Raw genomic sequence first — 14,322 nt, forward strand, 5'->3', positions numbered from 1 at the left:
CCCATTTCGTCTTCATCTACATCCTCTTCCATTTCCATAATATTGTCCTCAAGTACATCTCCCTTATATAAACCCTCTATATACTCCTTCCACCTTTCTGCCTTCCCTTCTTTGCTTAGAACTGGGTTTCCATCTGAGCTCTTGATATTCATACAAGTGGTTCTCTTCTCTCCAAAGGTCTCTTTAATTTTCCTATAGGCAGTATCTATCTTACCCCTAGTGAGACAAGCCTCTACATCCTTACATTTGTCCTCTAGCCATCCCTGCTTAGCCATTTTGCACTTCCTGTCGATTTCATTTTTGAGACGTTTGTATTCCTTTTTGCCTGCTTCATTTACTGCATTTTTATATTTTCTCCTTTCATCAATTAAATTCAATATTTCTTCTGTTACCCAAGGATTTCTATTAGCCCTCGTCTTTTTACCTACTTGATCGTCTGCTGCCTTCACCACTTCATCCCTCAGAGCTACCCATTCTTCTTCTACTGTATTTCTTTCCCCCATTCCTGTCAATTGTTCCCTTATGCTCTCCCTGAAACTCTCTGCAACCTCTGGTTCTTTCAGTTTATCCAGGTCCCATCTCCTTAAATTCCCACCTTTTTGCAGTTTCTTCAGTTTCAATCTGCAGTTCATAACCAATAGATTGTGGTCAGAATCCACATCTGCCCCAGGAAATGTCTTACAATTTAAAACCTGGTTCCTAAATCTCTGTCTTACCATTATATAATCTATCTGAAACCTGTCAGTATCTCCTGGCTTCTTCCATGTATACAGCCTCCTTTCATGATTCTTGAACCAAGTGTTAGCTATGATTAAGTTATGCTCTGTGCAAAATTCTACAAGGCGGCTTCCTCTTTCATTCCTTCCCCCCAATCCATATTCACCTACTATGTTTCCTTCTCTCCCTTTTCCTACTGACGAATTCCAGTCACCCATGACTATTAAATTTTCGTCTCCCTTCACTACCTGAATAATTTCTTTTATCTCGTCATACATTTCATCTATTTCTTCATCATCTGCGGAGCTAGTTGGCATATAAACTTGTACTACTGTAGTAGGCATGGGCTTTGTGTCTATCTTGGCCACAATAATGCGTTCACTATGCTGTTTGTAGTAGCTAACCCGCACTCCTATTTTTTTATTCATTATTAAACCTACTCCTGCATTACCCCTATTTGATTTTGTATTTATAACCCTGTAATCACCTGACCAAAAGTCTTGTTCCTCCTGCCACCGAACTTCACTAATTCCCACTATATCTAACTTTAACCTATCCATTTCCCTTTTCAAATTTTCTAACCTACCTGCCCGATTAAGTGATCTGACATTCCACGCTCCGATCCGTAGAACGCCAGTTTTCTTTCTCCTGATAACGACGTCCTCTTGAGTAGTCCCCGCCCGGAGATCCGAATGGGGGACTATTTTACCTCCGGAATATTTTACCCAAGAGGACGCCATCATCATTTAATCATACAGTAGAGCTGCATGTCCTCGGGAAAAATTACGGCTGTAGTTTCCCCTTGCTTTCAGCCGTTCGCAGTACCAGCACAGCAAGGCCGTTTTGGTTAATGTTACAAGGCCAGATCATTCAATCATCCAGACTGTTGCCCCTGCAACTACTGAAAAGGCTGTTGCCCCTCTTCAGGAACCACATGTTTGTCTGGCCTCTCAACAGATACCCCTCCGTTGTGGTTGCACCTACGGTACGGCCATCTGTATCGCTGAGGCACGCAAGCCTCCCCACCAACGGCAAGGTCCATGGTTCATGGGTAATGGTGATAAATAGGGTTTCAGGTTAAGAATATTCTTCAATCCAAAAATCCTGTTAGTCTTTGTGTAAACCAATTCATAAGAGCTGTCATGGGCAACGCGTACCATTCTGTAAGGACCATGATATGCATGCAAAAACTTCTTTATCTCATCATTTACTTTGCTAGATTTTTCTTTGGTTTTGATGAGGACAAGATCACCAATTCTGAAACTAGTTGGATTCACTCCTTTGTCATGCCTTCTCTTCCTTCCTGCTGCTTTCTTTTTCATCATCTCTTTAGTCAGTCTGATCTTTTTGACCTGTGCTACTTCACTTCCCAGAGCGAAATCCACTTCTTCTCTGATGATGTTGTTGGGCCTCTCATCGAACATAAGCTCACATGGGGTATATCCTGTTGATTTGTTCCATAAGTTGTTGATAATATTTTCAAAATGTCAAATATGACCAGCCCAAGCAATGTGTTTCTTACTACATTAAGTCCTGCACAGTCTATTAATCTCCTTTGTAACCCTTTCACTCATGTTACCATGTGGAAAATAGGTAGAAGTCTTTATGTGTTTTATGTTGTGCATTGCCATACAGTGTTCAAATCTCTCAGAAACAAATTGTGGACCATTGTCAAACAAAAGTGATTCTGGTACCCCTACATTGTAAAAGTAATCAGATGTCAACTTCTCTATTACAGTATTAGTATTTGCCTTCTTAATTGGATACAAAAATGAAATGAAATGATCATATGGCATTGTTCACCGGGAGGCCCCATGCGGGGAAGTTGGGCCGCCGTATTGCAAGTTCTCTTTAGTTGACGCCACTTCGGCGACTTGCGAGTCAATGATGATGAAAGACACACAACACCCAGTCATCACGAGGCAGAGAAAATCCCTGACCCTGCCGGGAATCAAAAACAGGACCCTGTGCGCAGGAAGTGAGGACACTACCGCAAGACCACGAGCTGCGGACAATTGGATACAGTTTTACATATTTTGAGAATGTGTCCAAAACAACCAAAATATATTTACAACCTCCTGTAGATGCAGACACGACATTCCTAGAAGGTCAACTGCTATAAGCTCTTTAAGTTCACTAGGAAGAACAGAATGCATTAAGCCTTTTGATGGCACACCAGTTGTCTTTACTCTCTGAAATTTATCACACCTTTCTAGTCTCTGCTTAACCCTTCTCACAAGTTGTTAAATATTACTGTCTCCTGTATCTTAGTTACTATTTTATGGTCCCATAATGTCCATAACTCTCATGCAAGTAGTCAATAAATTTAACAGCACGCTTGTCAGGAAAGCATAATTTCCAGTCCTGATCATTCAAATTTTTCCTCCTAAACAATAATCCTTTATGTTTAGTACAGTACTGTTTCACCTTTGGCATGTTGTCTGAATTGTAACACTCCTTAACCAGCCTTAAATTTGGGTCCTCATTCTACTCTCTTCCTAATAAGCTTTTCATCTTTCACTCCCAGCAAATAAAACAACCTTACTTGTTCTTCATGGTTCTCACCATGGTCAGTGCGCTTCTTTCCTGCTGACATCCTAGATAATTCATCACCTGCAGTATTGTCTTCACCTTTTACATACCTTACATCCAAATCAAATTGTTGCAAATACACCTAGTTAACCTTGTGTGTTTCAGCCTGCACTTCTGAAGGTAACTCAAAACCTTATGATCAGTACACATATGGTCTTATGTCCAAGCAAATAGTACTCAAACTTTTGAAAACCAAAAATAATTGCCAAAGCCTCTAATTCAGAAATGTAATAGTTATTTTCATGTGATTGTATTGTTCTGCTAGCAAAAGCAATAGCTTTGTGTTCAACCCCAATCTCAGTAGGTACTAATTCGAAAATTGCTACCCCCAAACCACAAAAACTTACATCAGTACTCATACAGAATGGCAGTGATAAATTTGGATGTCCTAACATCTTACTATTTACTAATTCATTTTCCAAACTCTGAAATGCCTCTTCACACTCCTCTGTCCAATGCCAAACCACATTCGTTTTCAACAAATTACCAAGGCAAGGACAGTTAATATGACTGATCAGATACAAACTTTGGGTAGAAGCCAAACAAGTCAAACATACACTATGTGATCAAAAGTATCCAGACACCCCTAAAAACATGTTTTTCATATTATGTGCATTGTGCTGCCACCTACTGCCAGGTACGCCATATCAGCGACATCAACAGTCATTAGACATCGCGAGACAACAGAATGGGGTGTTCCATGGAACTCATGGACTTCGAACATGGTCAGGTGATTGGGTGTCACTTGTGTCATATGCCTGTACACAAGATTTCCACACTCCTAAACATCCCTAGGTCCACTGTTTCTGATGTGATAGTGAAGTGGAAATGTGAAGGGACACATACGGCATAAAAGCATACAGGTCGACCTCGTCTGTTGACTGAGAGATTGCTGACAGTTGAAGAGGGTCGTAATCTGTAATAGGCAGACATCTACCCAGACCATCACACAGAAATTCCAAAGTGCATCAGGATCCACTGCAAGTACAATGACAGTTAGGCAGGAGGTGAGAAAACTTGGATTTCATGGTCGAGCGGCTGCTCATAAGCCACACATAATGCCGGTAAATGTCAAATGGCGCCACACTTGGTGTAAGGAGCGTAAACGTTGAATGATTGAACAGTGGAAAAACATTGTGTGGAGTGACAAATCACAGTATACAATGTGGCGATCTGATGGCAGGGTGTGGGTATGGCAAATCCCCAGTGAAAGTCGTCTGCCAGCATGTGTAGTGCTAACAGTAAAATTTGTAGGCGGTGGTGTTACGATGTGGTTGTGTTTTTTATGGAGGGGTCTTGCATCCCTTGTTGTTGTTTTGTGTGGCACTATCACAACACAGGTCTACATTGATATTTTAAGCACCTTCTTGATTCCCACTGTTAAAGAGCTATTCGGGGATGGTGATTGCACCTTTCAACATGATCGAGCATCTGTTCATAATGCATGGCCTGTGGCAGAGTCATTACACAACAATAACATCCTTGTAATGGACTGGCCTGCCCAGAGTCCTGACCTGAATCCTATAGAACACCTTTGGGATGTTTTGTAACACCGACTTCATGTCAGGCCTCACTGACTGACACTGATACCTCTCCTCAGTGCAGCACTCCATGAAGAATGGGCTGCCATTCCCCAAGAAATCTGATTGAACATACGCCTGCATGATTGGAAGCTGTCATCAAGGCTAAGAGTGGGCCAATATCATATTGAATTCCAGCATTACCGACGGAGGGCGCCACGAACTTGTAAGTCATTTTCAGCCAGGTGTCTGATTCTTTGGCCAAACTTATATTCCAGTAGCCACAAGCCTCATCAAAAGAAGTCAGAAACTTACATCCATGGAACTTTTGCAAAATTTCATCTATGTTAGCTGGTCTGTCACTCTCCCCTACTATGATTTCATTTAACTTCCTGGCATTCAGAACCAACCTGACACCACCATCTTTTTCTTCACAACCACAAGTGAGTTATTATACCTGCTGGTTGACTTTTCAATAATCCCCCATGAGACCCTCTTTTGAGTTTCTTTTCTCACAGCTTCCTTTTTTGAAAATGGAATAATATAAGATTTCTTGAAAAATTGTTCATGATCCTTAAACTTTTATTTTCACTCAAAATCTTTTACCAAACCTGGCCTGTCTGAAAATGCCTTACAGTTGCTCAGGAGAATACCTTTTAATTCCTCCCTTTGATTATTTGTAATACTTCCAATACCCTCAACTCTCTTTATTATTTCCAACCTTACTCTCTCCTCTTCTTCTTCCTCGGTAACCTGCACAATGATCAAAACTCTTAATGGCAAATCTAATTCAGTTTGCACACACTTGTCCATACCTTCCAAAAATGGTACTTCGTACCTACTTCTGTTGCACTTAAAAAACAAAACTTCAGTAGCTCCAATAATTTTTATTCCACAAACATGCATCACTAGTATACCCTCTGTGTTCTTAATAGATTCAAAAAATGCCTGTGAAATGCCATTCAAATCACTACCATTATCCAGTAGATACTTAATATGTATACCTTGTACACTTGCTGTTATTACAGGGCACCACATTTCCTTTTTACTTATCATGTGATCTTCTTCATACAACAAATCCTCATTAATCCTTTCCCTGGAAAAACTATCATCCTGCTTACCAAAACAATTATCAGACACAGTCAAATGACAGAAAGGATGGTCCTCTTCTTCATTACCACTCTCTAACTCTAACTCTCCATTAGGCCTAATAATATCCTCCATTATTCTTTCTGTACTTAACACGTTGCCATCACTATCGATGATAAATTCAAGTCAAGTACCTTGTCCTCAGCACTACTGGATTCATCATTGCTATCATCATTACAACTACTGTCAGAATCAGACCCACTGTCACCATAATTGCCCTCAAATACTTGGTTCATTAGTTGATTCTTGTTTCCAGTATTAGATCACAAAGCAAAACACCTGAATTCTTTATGTCCTCTTAAAAACTTAGCATCCATTTTGACACTTTGGACATCCTGAGCAACAGCAACAGCATCACTTAATTTTATTATAGTAACTTCCTCCTCTCTTTTTACAGGATAAACATTGCTACAAACCATCATTCAACATCTCACTAGAATTAGAATTGACACTCATCTTCCTACTATCATTTACATTACCCTTACCTGTGATTACAGCACATTTATATGCATGTGGCTCTTCATCACTACCTGCTAGTCTAGGGTGAGCCAGAACTGGTGCATTTTCTAGTTTAAATGGTTTGATCCAGAATTACCATCTTCTCCTCCAGTTCTGTTCGTTGACTTTCTCCTACCATTTCCGAGCCCATTCTGGATATCCTCCACCCAATCATTTCTTGAATTTCTACTACAATTAGTTCTGTTCACCCTATTTACCTGAAACTCCTTCCCTGATTGATTATCATCACCAAAATTCCTCCTATGGTCTTCCACTGAGAGCTTCACCCTCTCCACTTTACCAACATAATTCAAAAAATCACTAATATTACTCTAGGGACAGGTACAAGCAAATCTCTAACTTTCTGAGGCAACTTAGTTTCTAAATCCATAATTATTGATTCACTACCTAGCTCTTTGTCCAAATATTTCAGTTTTGCGTATCCAAAACCGACAAAACCTTTCACAGTACCCTTCCTAGAACCAAATCTCTCCCCTCCCCAAAATTCACTCAAAATTCCCGGCTGCTTCTCTTTGGACCAATATTCATTGAAAAATGCTTTCTTAAAGCTATTCCACAAGTACAACCATCAGCTACAAAAGCTGCACATCCATAAACACCCCCTTTCAAAAAACCTCCTGCAAATGGCATTTTCTCTTTGTCATTCCATGTTTCAGGCAAATCATTAAATTTCCTAATGAAATACAGTTGATGCACTTCCCCATATGGTTCAAAATCATTAAATTTTTTACAACTAACAAATGAAGGACTGTTTGGTATACTAAACACTCTGTGCTTTAGATTTTGTACCTTTTTCTCCATTTCAGCCAATCTTGAATCTACATTTTTATTTACTTTTACCAGTTTTTCCTCTACCACTACCACACACTTGGTTTCTATCTCCGTTTATAAATCATTTTTAATCTGATTGATTTGATTCTCAAGTTAACCCTATTTTCAGCACAAAATTTCCTGGCTGCTTTGACTTCATCTTTACTCTGTTTCTCGGAAACCTCCACCCTCCTACTATAGTCATCACAAAGTTTTTGCTCTCTTCTACACATATACTACTCATTAATGTTAGTTTCTCATTAGTATTCTGTATTACTTTCTTTGTCTTTTCATCATGATCTTTCACTACTGCCTCAACCTTCTTATTTAATTCTGAAAGATTAGAACTGGCCACCTTAATTTCCTTTTTAATTTTTTTTAAGCTAGCCATGTCAGTTTTAATGCTATCAGTTTTATTTTCCACCCTACTAATGTCTGATTTCATACTCATCCCACTCAAACTACTCACAATTTACCTTAACATTGCTTCCAATTCTCCATCTGCCATAAACTTTTGCCTTTGCTGTCTTTTGCTACTAGATTCTTCCTCCTTAGCCTTGACAATTTCACCCACTTCAGTACTGTTTTCGTCCATTTTGCTCACATCACCACAAAATGTAGATGACACTTTTATCATCTCATCTACAATACGACTTTCGTCCCCATCATTCAGAGTTACATTAATTTCTGATTTATAACCACTATCAGCTATCGAATCAGTCCCCATTAAGTCTATCTGTTCATTTAAAAACTTAACCTCTACAATTTTGTTACCAATCACATCACTCCCATATTGTCCATTCTCCCCCATCACACTGTCTTGTTCATTAAGGCCACTCATTATGTAGCACTTAATATAAAACAGCTTTTGCTATGAATTACCTTATTTCTATTCACTTATCTCCTGCTGCTGCTGTGGTTACTCCCACTCGTCCAAAACGCTCTTGTTTACATCAGGTGGGTTGACTCCAGCTGGTATGCTGATTGGCTGCTGCAGCTGCTCTTCATAATGGCTGCCCTGACAAGCTTTGATTCCCAGTTGGCTGCTGCGGCTGTCCTCCATAATGGCTGCTCCGACGAGCTTGATTCCAGGATGGCTGCTGGGTCCAACATTTGTAATGGCTGCCTCCATAACCTTGGCTAACGATCTTTTGTTGCTATGCTGTGTTGTTGTTGCTTCCTATCGCATTACTTGTTCACGCACAATCAAACTTCCAGAATACTGTAATTACTTTTCACTGTCAATTAGTCAGTTCACTGTTCTCAACAATACTGGTGCCACAAGTACTTTAAATTCAGTCACTCCATTCAATTTGCACTGTTCACTCTTCAAAGTTTGCAAATCCTTGTTTATTGTGTCCAAATACAATATTCCTCACCCAAAGGGGCACCATATGTGATGTTCATCTGATCTATTTCTTCGTTGATAGTCCTTGGTGTCAACGTACTGCATTGTTATACTGGCTGAAAAATTGGGAGTGATTACTGTAAATGATGTAGCCAACAGTGCACAATTGTGTTTCGCAGTTCTTTACTTTCACTGTTCACAACCCCCCCAATATTACACAAATATATTGCCAGTTCACTATTGGTAAATGTCGATAAGCCTCATTAATAGGTTGCACGCAACATCTGCATACTGCTACAATAGTTTGCTGTTGAATATCTGTTGTTGTGGTCTTCAGTCCAGAGACTGGTTTGATGCAGCTCTCCATGCTACTCTACCCTGTGCAGGCTTCTTCATCTCCAAGTACCTACTGCAACCTACATCCTTCTGAATCTGCTTAGTGTATTCATTTCTTAGTCTCCCTCTACAATTTTTACCCTCCACGCTGCCCTCCAATACTAAACTGGTGAACCCCTGATGCCTCAGAAAATGTCCTACCAACTGATCCCTTCTTCTAGTCAAGTTGTGCCACAAATTTCTCTTCTCCCCAATTCTATTCAGTACCTCCTCATTAGTTATGTGGTCGACCCATCTAATCTTCAGCATTCTTCTGTAACACCACATTTCAAAAGCTTTATTCCCTTCTTGTCTAAACTATTTATCGTCCATGTTTTAGTTCCATACAAATACTTTCAGAAAATACTCCCTGACACTTAAGAAGCTATGAGCAGTAAAAACCTAACCACACATTTCACAGTTCTTGCAGAATAATATGGTACATGTGACACTATTTTTCAAATAAATTAAACAGACATTGTTATTAATTGTTCTAACACAAGGCCTATTTGTGTTATACTTATTCCACTGTTAACTTGATGTGTTGTTGCTAATCTAACCAATACATGTTTCATGTATGAAAATCGGCAGTGGACTGATGGTCTCGGGACCAAAAATCGGTCTTTTATATATCCTCACAATATTAGGCACTGGAAGTAATACACTGTTTGATGTTTAAGTTACAGAAATTACAATTAAAACATAACTCATTCAATTAACTGAATACATCAAGAAATTCCTTCCTTTTAACAGTTCATTCTACCACAAAGGTTAGGCTGAATTAATTGTTTAAATAATGAAACTAACAGATATAGTTATACAAACTATACTTTTGACAAACCTGGTAATTATTTTGGATGTAATGGCTCAAATGGCTCTGAGCACTATGGGACTTAACATCTATGGTCATCAGTCCCCTAGAACTTAGAACTACTTAAACCTAACTAACCTAAGGACAGCACACAACACCCAGCCATCACGAGGCAGAGAAAATCCCTGACCCCGCCGGGAATCGAACCCGGGAACCCGGGCGTGGGAAGCGAGAACGCTACCGCACGACCACAAGATGCGGGCTTGGATGTAATTACAGGCTGGCTTTGCTAATATTTTTTTTTTAATAGAGCTAAATAAATACTTTAAGAATCCTAGTAGTTCTTCTTCCAAATGTTTATAATTAGTACAAAATCTACATATGTTTATAAGTCAGCAATATAATTTAAGTCACAAAACAATTACTGATTTCACCCTATAATGATCTGTAGCAAAAGATATTAACTAGGAATAGCCAAATAAATTAGGAAATAAATTACATACACAAAACTAAGCACAAAATTAGGCCTTGTGCTATATTCCTTAAGATTGAGGGCCAACCTTTCTCTTTTATGAAAATGCAGATTATTCTCATGCATGTTAATGGTAATTAGGCAAAAATGAATTTAAGGAGGCAGATGGCAAAACAAGAGGGGAAGTAAAGAGATCCCAGCTTGCCTTCGCCACACAGGGACTGCTACATTTTTATGAAGACTCCAAAGAAACCCACGAAGATATTTTTCATGCAATAAAGAATATTACAGAATCTAGTAGCTTTTATCTGACTCAAGTAAGTGCATACAGTGCTGACAATTCTCCAGTGAACTATGGCAAAAAGATTTTGTTTTTTATCTTACTGAAAAACAAAAATCCATCCTTTTTGATAGCTAATTATAACTGCCTTGTCATAAATAGTACTTTAAAACATGGTGTTAAAACATTGCATTATGATGCAGAGGCATTAGTTCTCAAAACCTACAGTGAATTTGGTTCTGCTCAGAGTTTATGGAGATCGAGTTGAAGGAAATATTGTGACATCTGTACAAGATGGCTCTCACTACTTCCTGCAGTTGACAGATGTGTATGCTGCTGGCTTGAAATCAATTCATATTTTATTTCAAAGAATGAAGAATACTTTTCAAGACTGATTTGGCAGTTTGTGATGTCAAATGGGGAGCATGATTCTGAAGGAACTTTACATTCACTTCCTGAATGTTATCTATGTTTTCTAAAGCATATTTTGGCCCTGTTTGAAACTGTTGTTAGAAAACTGAAAAATACCTCAGTTACTTCTGTTGAGCTGGACAGAATAATATGGGACCTTAAAGCAAGCCAGAGAGCAGGAGACAAGATAAATTCTTAAGAGTGCAAAGCTCATGAAATTGTGGAAGGAATACTAAAATCACAGAGATTGAGTTTTGAAAATGTTGCACACTAATTCTAGTCACATTGCATTTGTTATTTGTCGTATAACTATGACTTTTCTGAAAACAATGTGTTCAACCTGTTTACAAGTTTTTCACTTACACAAGAAGAAGATTTCTCATCTGCAATGGTGCTATATTTTAAAGGTTACCTACAAACTGAATCTCAGCCTGGGTAAAGATCAGTTATACAATCAATTCTGTGATTTCTAGACTACATATGGGGGAACTGACAAAAGTATAACAAAGACCAAATTTGGGTATATTATAAGCAGCAGACCACAACTGACATTCCCCAATTGATTTAGGTTGTACATATTTTCAGTTGCTACGAGTAACTCATTTGCTGGAAGAATCGTCAGTATGATGAAGAACCAGTGATCAAAAGAAAGAAATCATATGTCCATAGCCTTAGTAAGAGGAGAGCTTCAAGCTTCAAATAAAGGTGAACTTTTCTGAAAGTTGTGGTGGATTTTTGAATTTTCTTAAAGAGCAGGGACAGGAGAAAGGGCAGGGGGTGGGGGTGGGGGTGCGGGGGGTGGGGGTATGGGGGGGGGGGGAGACAGATAGTGCAAATCTACTGAAAGCAGCAAAGACCAACACAAAATATGCATTAAAAAAATACAAAACAGTGATCATGTTACTTTTGGGCCTTTTCTTCAAAATTTTTCTCTCTCTTTTTTTATCTGAGCTTTGAACTGAACTTATTCTATTGCCTGTAAATGTTTATTTAAAAATTCATTTCATGTTTAAACAACAAATCCATACATTACAAAGAAGAACGGAATGGAGAAAATTTTCTTTTTAATTGTCTGTTAACACAATATTAAAACTAAATTTTGATGTATTAAGAAACTATAGGTACCATACAACAAATTGGTTATATTACTTATATGATATTTGTAGTAGACTTATGACCTCAGCAGTTGAGTCCCATAGTGCTCAGAGCCATTTGAACCATTTGAGCCATATTTGTAGTAAACTGTTAGCATTTTATTTATTCTGTGTAACTGAGAAGTTGTCCAGCCCAGGGTTTCTGGAAAAGTGGCATCCCTAGCTCCATATAACCGTCAAGGTATTTGTGGTCTGAATCACAGTATGGGATCTCAAATTATCCTGCTGAAGTATGCTATTTTGTGCCCTGGTCATAAATGGTATGACATCAGGTTGGCTTTGGCATTATTGTCACACACTGCAAGTATATCAAACATGTTGTCATATGCAATAGCTCCTCACACCATGATTCCATGAGTTGGAGACATATGGGTATTGAGAATCATCACTTTCTGTGACCTTTCAACAAGTCATCAACAAACAGGTTGCCATCAGTCTGATGACCAAGCCTTATTGCTTAATACCTCAGAATGCCACTGAATATCACAGCTGACTCTTTTTCTACTCCATAAAGTGTGGTATAGCATCAGCAGTAAAAGACACAAGGTAATTTGAGTTCTCAACCCAATTTCCAATAATCTGTTTCCGATCATTCGGGGTGACGCAGTGCCTATACCACTGCCCAGATTTAAGCTGTTGTCAGCTGTCCATTCCTCAGAGATAGCTGAATAGTCCTATGATCTTCTCATGGTGTAGTCCTATTGTAAGGCCCAAACCTACTCTTCTTGGCATATTGTTGCCCTGAGTCCATCTCGTCACCACTCATTCTGCTGCAGCCAACTGTTAGAGTCATCTGTCAGTATGATGCCCCACATCCCTAATGTTAATGATTCAATAATCCTCGAAGTTCAAAAGATGGTGATAAGCTTCATGTGTACATCACCTGGACATTCTGTGTTGGAATCTCCAGCTGAAAGTTTGCTGTGACATTAGAAACAGCTAACAGCAATCACATACACGATTCATCATCAGTAGGAATGCCCTTTTTTCTGTACCAAAAACACAGTTTGCAACCACAGTAAATACTGGGAGAGCACTTTGTCCTTGTATGAGATTGAATGTAACCTCATTAAATTGGTGCCACAGGAGAAAAGCAACAGAGCTGCATGCTTCCCCTTCTACACTGTGTATGCCTGCAATGAAATCCCCACCAGTACCATTGTCCCTCCCCTGCTTAGGCATAAGCCAATTGTTCACACTCCAAGCAAATATTTATTTGAAAGAACTAGTATATTTTTCATCCATTCCTTTAGTGCTTCTTATAAATTTTTGGTCCTTACTTTTTAAACATGTGTGAGATGAGAAAGGAAGATTCATATTAATGTTAACAATGGAAAATCCAGGATGGAATTTAATGACATTATGAAAAGGATAGTTGCTACTCACCATATAGTGGAGATGCTGAGACACAGATAGGCATAACAGAAAGACTGCCAGAGTGTGAGCTTTCAGCCAACTAGGCCTTCATCAGAGACAGATACATACATGCACATACTCACGCAACATTTGTATGAGTTTGTGTGTGTATGTTATCTGTCTCTGATGAAGGCCCTGTTGGCTGAAAGCTCACTATCTGACAGTCTCTTTGTTGTCTCTATCTGCGACTCGGCATCCCCACTATACGGTGAGTGGCAACTATCCTTTTCACAATATTGTCTATTAAGTCAGAATGATGCATGCTCACGAATTGGAAATAAAGTGTTACCTTACTAACAACATTATATATGAAGACATAATATAATTGCATTGAATATAAAATGTTTAAGTGACATTTCATTTCTTTCAATAGCGAATTGTGGTGGCCTGCTGGGACTGTTCCTGGGATTCAGTGTCCTGAGCCTCATCGAATTTATATACTTCCTCACAGCACGAGCACTGTGTTACTTTTCATAATGTTCATAAAGAAACCTGCTTCAAAGAAATACTTCAGTAAAATATCTGTAAGAAATGTATTCAAAATTTGATATTAAAGAGCAAACATTTTTTCAAGGAAAATAATGCCACAGAATTACTCATGCCCCCTCTCACTCCTGCATCATTACACATTGTTTTCCTCTGGCTCCACGAACAATTTTCCTTCCAAGATTTCTATATCTAAACTGTCACCTTTTCATTAGCAACTTACAAGACTGGAAAACAACTTCAAAAGTTTGCCTTCTAGCTC

At 38.8% G+C, this 14,322-nt stretch overlaps 1 protein-coding gene across 3 annotated transcripts in view; it reads left to right on the forward strand.

The window, feature by feature from the left end:
• The window catches only part of LOC126263119 (pickpocket protein 28-like), a 331,006-nt gene extending 316,936 nt beyond the window's left edge, over nucleotides 1-14,070 (forward strand). For all 3 annotated transcript variants that reach the window (XM_049960131.1, XM_049960132.1, XM_049960133.1), the window contains one exon: nucleotides 13,948-14,070. In XM_049960131.1, the coding sequence (XP_049816088.1) occupies nucleotides 13,948-14,051 (104 nt within the window). In that variant the 3' untranslated portion in view covers nucleotides 14,052-14,070. The remainder of the gene's footprint in view (nucleotides 1-13,947) is intronic.
• Nucleotides 14,071-14,322: the final 252 nt, after the last annotated feature.

This window comes from Schistocerca nitens, chromosome 6 (assembly GCF_023898315.1).
Source record: "Schistocerca nitens isolate TAMUIC-IGC-003100 chromosome 6, iqSchNite1.1, whole genome shotgun sequence".
Classification (NCBI taxonomy): domain Eukaryota; kingdom Metazoa; phylum Arthropoda; class Insecta; order Orthoptera; family Acrididae; genus Schistocerca; species Schistocerca nitens.